Source organism: Charadrius vociferus, unplaced genomic scaffold, assembly GCF_000708025.1.
Source record: "Charadrius vociferus isolate BGI_N301 unplaced genomic scaffold, ASM70802v2 scaffold158, whole genome shotgun sequence".
Taxonomy (NCBI): Eukaryota; Metazoa; Chordata; class Aves; order Charadriiformes; family Charadriidae; genus Charadrius; species Charadrius vociferus.
The window spans coordinates 535356-546006 of NW_009661372.1; the positions used below are offsets into that span (position 1 = coordinate 535356).

A 10651-nucleotide genomic window follows, 5' to 3' on the forward strand; every position below is an offset into this window, starting at 1 on the left:
CTGCAGAGGGATCTGGACAGGCTGGACCAATGGGCCGAGGCCAATGGTATGAGGTTCAACAAGGCCAAGTGCCGGGTCCTGCACTTGGGTCACAGCAGCTCCATGCAGCACTACAGGCTTGGGGAAGAGTGGCTTGAAAACTGCCTGGCAGAAAAGGGCCTGGGGGTGTTGGTGGACAGCCAGCTGAATATGAGCCGGCACTGTGCCCAGGTGGCCAAGAAGGCCAACGGCATCCTGGTCCGTATCAGGAACAGCATGGTGAGCAGGACTAGGGAAGTGATCATCCCCCTGTACTCAGCCCTGGTGAGGCCCCACCTCGAGTACTGTGTTCAGTTTTGGGCCCCTCACTACAAGAAGGACATGGAGGTGTTGGAGCGTGTCCCAAGAAGGGCTACAAAGCTGCTGAGGAGTCTGGAGGACAAGTCTTATGAGGAACGACTGAGGGAACTGGGGTTGTTTAGCCTGGAGAAGAGGAGGCTGAGGGGAGACCTTATCACTGTCTACAACTACCTGAAAGGAGGTTGTAGAGAGGTGGGGGCTGACCTCTTCTCCCTGGTGACAAGCGATAGGACGAGAGGAAATGGGTTCAAGTTATGTCAGACAAGGTTTAGATTGGATATTAGGAAAAAATTTTTCACTGAAAACATTAGAACAGGCTGCCCAGGGAGGCGGTGGATTCACCATCCCTGGAGCTGTTTAAAAAAGGGTAGATATAGTACTTGGGGACATGGTTTAGAAGTGATTTGTCAGGGTAGGCTAATGGTTGGACTTGATGATCATAAAGGTCCTTTCCAACCTCAGCAGTGCTATGACTCTATGACTACAGACACAGAAAAGATCTTACCAGGTAACAGAAAAAAAAAAAATCTATAAGAAAAAATACCCATTTTGATGCATTCAGATCATATTGTTTTGACTGACAGTATTAAACTTAGTCTTAACTAACCTATGATCATCAGCATAAATCTGAACTAGGCTATCAGTATCAAAAACAACAACAAAACTTCACAGAATGATAAACAGTAGGCAAACCCCAGCATTAGCATTAATATTGGTTGGGCAGCTAATGTCTCTATAATGGAAAATGAGGGAAGGGCTTGATTTCCACAAACAGGTGCTAAAAATAAAAGGACTGGGCGTATCAGAACAGACAGTGTGAAATACAAACATCTCCACTCTGCTGTGACTTTACAGTAACCAGGACAACAGCACCAACACTGCCATGAGTACTCCACCTCGTGCCATTCAGGCTGTGTTGACCAGGCATCTGCCTACATCTTTATGCCACAGATGAGGAAGGTGACTGCTGTGCCTGGGTGGGGAGAAGGGGCTCTTCAGATCTCAAAGAGCATTTAAGAGAGCTGGGCTGGAACAAAGCTTCAGAAAGTGCAGGAAGAGGGAAGCAGAGCCAGCTGAAGCAAACCATCTACTTATCAAACACAGCAATTTGTTTCTGTCCTTTATTTAACACAGATGGGAGCACACTCATTTTTGCCTAGACAAGAAGTATTGAAACTGAACTTGAATATACAGGATGTCAATTTTTGTTTTCCCATCAAGGAGAGGGAGCATAGGTTTATCTTGCGTTTAATGAAGACAGAAAGCCAACACCAGAACCTGAATGAAAGTTTCAGTTTATTTATGTATCACAAAAGGAACAAAGGTTATTAGCTGAATCAAGCAGAAGGCAAGACACTAGAAGTCAGGTGAGGATTATGAAAGCCCCAAACCCAGTGAGAAATTAGTTCTTACAATATTCTCAACCTGAGTGTCTCATGATTCAGACAATGAAAATCCAAAGATCAGTCCCTAAACCACAGAATTAATTAATGAAAACCCAGGGGGCTTTGGTCCGTCTTTTGATTTATGAGCTGCATATCAACAATGCAGTATTTGTGAACACATAATGCCTTCATTAGCTCTCTCTGGGTATCTCCACAAGTATCAATGTGTAGCTGCCTGCAGCTCTCACATTGTCTTGCTACCAAATTGCTGTTAAATTAGTTCTGTGAAGACTTTTATCACTGTTACCTAAAATCTTTATTAATTTGGCTTTTTCTGATCCATATCTACTGATCTAAATAAATATCATGGAGCTAAAGGAATAAGTTGTCCTGCTGCGTCCCCCAACACTTTGCAAGGCGGCAGCAGCGTGATGTCTTTCCTAGGGACAGATGAAGATGAAAGTACCTGGGGAGTGAAGTGCTAGCAAGGGGAGGGAGAAATATCGTTCAAACTACTATTGATTTCTTCTGTCTCAGCAAAGCAGAATAAGCCATCAATGATGGTACAGTATTATTGGTCTTTATTTCATCCTAATTAAATAACACTCCAATTCACTAGTCAGAAGACTTCCTTCAGCATTCATAAGAATATAAGAAGTGGCAATAAAGGAACTGGAAGAAAATCAATTATTTGTCTCTGATAAGCAAAACCAAAAGAGCTATCATCAGTCAAGGGAAAGCCATTCAACTGTTCCCTCCAGTGCTGTATCATTACTCTAGAATTACCTTTCATATCAAATAAATACATTCTCTTACCAACAGGAAAAGTGGAATTTTCCAACCTAAAAACCAATCCATGTTTACAGGAAGATATAACATAAAATTAAAAACTGAAAGGAATTGTCTGAGAACAGAAGCTTAAGAACAGCTAAATCAAACTAACATCAAAAAAAGGCTTCATTTGTTTATAATTTTCTTCATTAAAACCCACTTGTATTTAACTAGACTATATACAACCTATTTGTTAACGTATCGGCTATTTTCCATTTGCTAGTTTGGAAGTGAGCAGTTACGCTCTCCTTTTTTCTTCTCAGTGTTCTAATAGTGATTTGCAACTCTTTGTTTATTCATTATTTGGTCACTGAAGTACTTAAATAGAAATAGGATTGGAGGACTTATGTGGTGGGGTGACTTTGGTTGGCTTCCAGGTGCCCACCAAGCCACTCTCTATCACTCCCTCTCCTCAGCAGTACAGGGAGGAGAAAATAAGACGAAAATGAACTTGTGGGTCGAGATAAAGGCCGTTTAATAAATAAAGGCTGTGTGTGGAAGCAAGGGAAAACAAAAAGATTTTACTCTCTGCTTCCCACCAGCAGGAGATGTCCAGCCATTTCCTGGGGAGTAGGGCCTCAGCACATGTAGCAGTTACTCCACAAGATAAATGCCTTGATATCAAATGCTGCCCCCCACTCCCCAGCTTTTATTGCATCATATGGTACGGAATATCCCTTTGGTTAGTTTGGGTCAGCTGTCCTGGCTATGTCCCCTCCCAATCTCTTTCCCACCCCTAGGCTTACTGGCCTTTGGAGGGGGTGTGGAGGGACAGTCCTGATGCTGCGTGAGCACTGCTCAGCAGTAGCTCAAACGCTGGTGTGTTATTAAGATCATTCTAGCCACAAATACAAAGCACAGCACTATGAGAGATGCTATAGCGACAGTGAACTACATCCCAGCCAGACCCAGTGCAACTTAACTTCACATTTGTTTTTTTTTTCTTTTCTGGGAATTAGTGGTACTTTTGGTTAGCATAGCATTGCCCATCTACAATGCACAGCACAGTTGTAACTAATAAAAATACTTATTAAAGTCAGCAGATATACATTTTCTCCATTTTTGTTTATGAATTGTTAGGACAATTAGCAAAAATTTTGCCCTTATATTTGATTCTTACTGTTCAATAAGGAATACTATACAGAAGATGTATTATATTGAGCAAGTCAAAGCTAATTACTGGCATTAGATCAATATATAAATTCATTAAATCCACACAATCTAAGTTTTCTTCTCAGAAGCTTAACACTGAAAATTCTTACACTTATCAGATAAAGAAGACAGGGAAGTGGAACAACCTAAACAGATAGCCTCTGCTATGCTTTAAGGGTTCTGTCCCGAGTTATACCTGTCACTCAGGTTTTGAAAAGCACATAATCCAAGATCTCTCCAAGGATGATAAAAGGCAAAGGTAAGACAAATGTGTACAGGGGTTTGTATACCTAGCTAAGCCACTGACCCAACATAAGACTCATAACAGTAGGCGTGAGAAGGGAAAACAGAAAAAAAATACTTTATTTACTTTTGTGTATCTGTATCGATATGCAAAAAGAAAAATAAATTAGGCTAGGCAAATAACTCCACCTTTCCACTAGTCCCGATGCCAGGTTTAGAACACTGGGTTTCTATACACTTAATTTTTAAGTTACTCTCATTATGAACAATGGTACTCTAACATTATTCAGAAAACAAGTATTCACCCCTTGACAAGGAATGCTGGATTATCTTTTAATTCCTTCACAGATGAAAAATGAATTAATTCATGGACCTATTACGCAAAATGGAAGCTGGATGGTAGGATACCTCACCTGAGATCCACTGCTCTGCAATAGCGATTCCTCTCTGTCTTGGTTTGAGGTGAAACAGTGCCAATTCTCTTTTCAGTAACTTTACTTTTCAGTTACGTCTCCATAACTAACTGCACTCTCTGAAATGAATGGCTCATTTTTCAGACAATGTCTACTTCTAGCAGATAAGCTCTGATGTATATGGTTGATGCCAAGGAATGGCATGCAGAGAGGCTCTTGCTTACACTTATTGCTATAACACCCAAGGCAACTGACTTTATTTGCCCCGTTGGAGGGTCGGAAGCGGAAAAGCATAGCGGCGTCCCACCTGCGGGGAGGAGCGGACAGGACAGGTGACCCAAAACTGACCAACAGGGTATTCCATCCCATCTGCCTCATGCTCAGTATAAAAGCTGAGGGATCAAAGGGTCAGCCCTCTTTCTTCAACGGCCAGCAGGCCAGGAGGATTCGGTTTGCGCATCTGCCTTTGATCCCGATCTGTGTGTCCCTGCATCCAGATCCGGCACCCAGTTCCTGTCCATCACTGACTCCAGTCTGGGATTTTCCTAGCGCCTGCCGGTGACATGGTCATCATCCTGGGAGCTTGATATGGTTTTGTGTATATTTTATTATTGTCTTAGTAATATTATTATCTTTTCTTTTTATTACTAATATTTCATTAAAGTAGTTTAGTTTCTTTTCAACCCATAAGTCTGTATCTCTCTTATTCTCTCTCCCTTCTCTTCTGAGACGGTAGAGAGAGGATAAAAAGAGCATCTGTCACTCATTTAGTGGTCATGACACTCTCTTTCACAGTACCTGATACCTGCACAGGTCTATCTGGCAGCATGACCTCTGGATAGTAAGAATGTGAAGACTTAGCCTCATTAATCAGAGCACAGGAAACGTTGTTCCTGACTTCCTACATTACTATTTCACCTGAATACAAGTCTTAATAGCATCATTTGACCATAGTTGGTGGCTTACTTCACTGCGCTGCAGACTTCCAAAGCCAATAAATAATGAAGCATATGGAGGATGACAGTCAGCACTGACGTGCAGTAGGGGAAAGACATTCACTCCCTGGTTAGGTAAATGAGGTACTTTTGAAACAGACTCTGAGAGCGTATCTGTAGTGAAATGGCAGGCTGAAGGATCAGATCCAGTCCAGAGGGCTTATCTGCCTTCAAGACTTATTGTACTTTGGGTATGAGCAGCTACAGCAAAGGAAACTTATGTCAGGTATGCCTCTGCTGTTCTGAAGTCAAAAGCACCACCTGTAATCATCTAAGACAAACACTTTCAAATATCAGTGTAAGGTATTCTTAGCTTCCCACCATTTGTTTGGACTGATCTGATAAGCCCAGTGTCCTCGTATAGTCAGATAGTTAAATTTTTCCTTTCAGATGGATTGTCTTCAAATACAGTGGTCTTCCAAAACTACTGTATCATGAATTATCATTACGTAACATATACTAATACAAAAGTTGCATCCCTTTGTAACAGACTGCTGTTGTGATTGCTGTTTAATAAAAATGTAGATGGCCTTCCAGAAGGACACAGGAATGGTGTATGAAATGTAAAAAGAATCGGCAAATTTCTTTCTAATAACCTCCACCAAGAATAAGAAATTCAACACAATTCAAATGCCAGTTCAAAGTTCTCTGGCACATTTTTACACCTCTTTTTCCAGCAAGTGTATACCTAAGTATTTTTGAAATAAGAAGTAACACAAAACAGTATTCTTCTTATAATCTAATTATAATTAAAAATCACAGCTTTCCCATTGACAGACTAAACATGTCATGGCTTCTGTTTTATTCGTCTGTGAGAGAACATTTTTCTCTAACTTGCTCTTTTACATTCTGCTTAAGTTTCTTCAGGCAAAGATCCTCTGCGTGCTGACTGAGCTACTCTATAATGCTCAGTAAGCAGCTGAAGTAGAAGAGCACAGGTTTCTGAAATTCACAGTCTAATTTGTAGACCCAACATCTACCCACAGCTCTGTAACTGCAGTCCAACTTCTAAAACCCTTATGATCCATCACCATACTCCATAGCTAACAGACAATGAAATGTCAACATAAATTCTCCTATTAGGTAAACCAAAACATACTGTTCTGAAGCTAAACTATAGGTTTTCATTGGCTAAACAGCTAAGGTCATCACTAAGATGAATTGCTTAATTCACATTTTTAACAGAACGCTAACAAGAATAAAAGACCACTACTATAATCGAAATACATACCTCTCTGGATCAACCCTGACCACCTCTGTGAGAGACCATGTCAAGATTAACTCTTGCAATTTGCACCAAGGCAAGTAAACTTCAGACTCTAGCAGGACAATTCAGATAAGAAAAGATGTCTTACATGCATGGAAGTTGCAGAAATAGGATGTAATTTCAGAAGAAACAATAATTCAGAAGAACTGAATAAAACATACAATAACTCAGGTGAAATGGCATTTCAATCATCAAGTTTAAAGAGAAAAATTGTGTGATGTTAACAGCGCAGCTGTTTCCTCTTGCCTACCATTTGCTGAATTAAGGTTCTAGCCAAACTCGAACAATTATCACAGCCTTACTCACCTCTGCTGGATGCTGAATTATATACAAGCAGGTGGAGACCTTTAATGGATGTATTGGCAGAAATGGACATAAACACACCTTCTGAGGACGCCTACATGACAAAAAGGAGTGAGAGAACAATAAAAGTAATCAGCAATTTTTGAAAGATGGCATAAATACATTGCACAAATACATACCACACACCATAAGGCACATTAAGAACTTCGCCTTATGACACAGTGTATTAAACTTGATGTAATTTTCTGTTTGAAACTCCATTTCTAAAAATAAAGCAGCAAGGTTGTCATTGAAATAGAGTTTTGAGAACAGTGTTCAGACCCCTCCTGTGGTCTGGTTAGGATTAAAGCACTCTAAAAATCCTTTCATCATCTTCAAGAGAAGCAACTCACTAGTAACCATACCCCAATCAGAGAAGCCTGTTACTGCTTTTCATAACTAGTACCGTTTCAATAATTTGATAAAATATTATAAAAGCATATATATTTATAATCACAACAGAAAATTTTAGAAGTATATACACAGGAAACCCCAGGCATGCTATATTTATGATTGGGTTCATTTTTTATAGTTCCATCTACGCTGAAATACGCAGTAGATATGTAGTATGAAAACAAAAAATCCTTATCAGGAACTTCTAATTTAAGTCTGAAAAAAGAAAATAAAATCTTAAAATTCTTTGCTATACTCCATATAACTGTTAAAATGACTAGCAGGAGAACTGTATCTAAAGAAATGAACTTAAATATGTTTGGCATGAAACTAATATACTGAATGATCAAGAATAAACAGAAGCAAAGAGTTAAGCTTGAAGTTATACACAGGAGTAATTGAAGTTGTTACACCAAAACCACAAACACACACATGCATTTGCACACACAGAAGTCACTATATCTACTCACATATGTTATTCAATAACTCGGAAAAAATTAAGAATTTCCTTAACAGTGAAGCTATTACCAGCATTCACCACTTAAAATCATACCGTCCCTGCAAATGAAGCTCTCTGAGCTTAAAAAATACAAAGTCAGGATTTTCAGCAGAACACTAGGGACTCGAAGCACAACTTCACCTGCATCATCCTTGTAATCTTTATTGGTTATAGTTTATATGTTGGTCACACATGAAAGACAGTAAATAATCACTGCAGGAGACATGATTTACTGAAATGAATTCTGAAGAGAGGTCCAGATCAAGTTCGTGGTGAGCCTGACTGACACTGCACTTGCTTGTCCACAAGAGCACACATGCAGCCAAGTGTACTAAGTAATGTTACAGTAATCCAAGTCAGTATAACTGTTCCCTAGTCATTAGTAGTTACCAGTAAAAGGGTGGTATTATAAAAAGGCAATAACAATAGATAAGCTTCCCTTTAACAGTTGACAGGTTGTGTTAATTTACACCCCCTACTTATAGCCCCAACTACTGAAACACAGAGAATATTCCATTCTCCACAGGGTGTACAGCTAAAGGTTACCCAACAATGGTCTAAATTTAAAGCAGTGTGGGAAGTGTTGACCTAAGGGAAGGGATTGGTACTGATCAAAATAAGCACTGGAAAAGTATTTTGAACTATGTAGACTAAAAGGCCCATGGCCAAGAAATCAGCCTAATGATAAAAAGGAAATTATTTTCATACACTCTTCTGGCATACTGTTCCAGTGGCTTGCTGTCTGTCTTTCCTTCACACTTAGAGTGCTGGCATTTTCCTGTTGCTAATCCTGCATAAATTTGGCATATTCTGTTGTATTAATGGACAGGCTTTGAGCCAAAAATTAAGTACTCACTGATTTCCCCATTCAGTGGGCTATTCCGGGGATCTTCACTGTGAATGAACTGAAACCAACCTCACTTCCAGGTCTGGTGGGTCTAATTTCAGAAATTCTCCAGTGCTGTACCACTGCCTTTTTCCCAGAATTTTCTCATGTGTAACCAATTTAAATAGAAATTTCTGAAAACAGTTTTGTTAACAATCTGGAAGCAGCAAATACCCCTGGAGGCTGTTTGTTGCCTGTGCCCTGATTGTTAAGTTACTCATCCTCTTTTTGATCACCAGATTTAGTGAAAACTCAATTTTGTACAAAGTGTGATTCCTTAATTTCTCCCTGTTATTAAATGGCTGGTTTCACTAACAAAGAAAGTGTTATTGTTCTCCCTAATGTGGCATTTTCTACTCTGGAGAGATTAAGGCACAAAAATCTACTACACAAAGCTGTTCCAAAACCATTAGCTTGTGACGTCAATCCAAAAAAAGAGCTGCATTGCTCACTAGCTTTTATAAGCAGACGGAAACAGTTTCCGGTGATTTCTGACCTCAGGATGTTTAACTATAACAAAGTTGGCTAGATATAACTTACTTATTTTCAAGTCTCTCTTTTCTATATGCTTTGTGTATTCTCCACACTGCCTTGGTTTTTTCACAGGTAGCTTTTTAAGCTTTGTTAACCTCACAAAGAAAAAAAAAAGTCCAATCCCCAAACTAAAAAAGGAAATTACCCAGAAAACAAGCGTTTTCAAATAGCTACAGAATAAACTCTACCTATAATTTGATTTGTAGGGAGCAGACAGCACAAACCATGACAAATAAAATACTTTCCAATATAATTTAATTACTTACACATGTATGTACGTTACTTAACTTTAAGTACCCAATTAGGTACCTAATTATGTTGAATACATACTTTTACAACCCCACCCTGGGGGCACAAGACTTATTTCTGTACTTTCACTTTGGTACCAAACAGTTACTGTGCTGAGACAAGAAAAACATTATTCCTATGTGAAGCTGACACTACCAACCTACAGCAGTCAGATAGGAAGCACTGCAGAACAAGAGAAGTTCTATTCCACCACCAAAAAAGCTGCCTTTGCTCTGAGAAAGGCCACCTAGGCAGAAAAGGCTTTTTGTCTTTTTCTTTTGTTTAAAGATTCCACTGTAATCTTGCCCTACATACGCAGCTGGTGTTACAGAAGAGTACAGGCAGCACCAGGGGACTTACTTAATGACGATCAACAGTTTTCTCCCATTTGAAATTAAAGTAGCAATCTGCTCCAGGCAGGAACAGTAGTATTCAGAATATTAAGGAAAAGGTTTGTGGGTGGAGATTAGGATTTGAAGGAGGACAATTTTTACAGTATTATTCACCTGTATACAATCTCACTACAGATCAAAGCTATTCAGTGGGTTCTTACCCATTTTTCAATACAGCATTTCTGGTTTAAAAGCTTATGACAAAATAACAAAACCAAAAACATTCTATGTCTTGCAAAAACACTCCATCTACAAAAGACAGCCATGCACATACACATGCACAGACTTCTCAGCTTTCCTTCTGTTATTCAGATCTAAATTAAAGATGTTCAGAAGAATAACATGTAGTCTGTTTTCCCAGCAGAACTGAATCTGGACAGTGGACTGTGCTGTACTGTGGCGTCAGGTTTAGTGTCATTACTAGTTTCTGGGAAGACATACTTTGAAAGTGAACACACAGCAGCCTAGAAAACAGTGAGCTAATTCTGAAACTCCTTTCAAATATCTGTATGACTCTCCTACAAATATAAATGTCCTCTCTTGCTTCAGGACTAACTCTTTCCTTGTTACATGTTCTGAAAACAGACACCATTCTGGGAATGCAAATGAGTGCACTCTTACAGCCATATACAGAAAACTAAAGGGAGGTAATTCAAGGATTTAAACCCAGAGCAAAGAATAACAATGTTACA

At 39.4% G+C, this 10651-nt stretch overlaps 1 protein-coding gene across 1 annotated transcript in view; it reads right to left on the reverse strand.

The window, feature by feature from the left end:
- DTWD2 (DTW domain containing 2) overlaps window positions 1-10651 on the reverse strand; it is a 65528-nt gene that overhangs the window by 53697 nt on the left and 1180 nt on the right. Inside the window, exon 2 of the mRNA XM_009893818.1 lies at window positions 6932-7022. Coding sequence (XP_009892120.1) covers window positions 6932-7022 — 91 coding nt within the window. The remainder of the gene's footprint in view (window positions 1-6931; window positions 7023-10651) is intronic.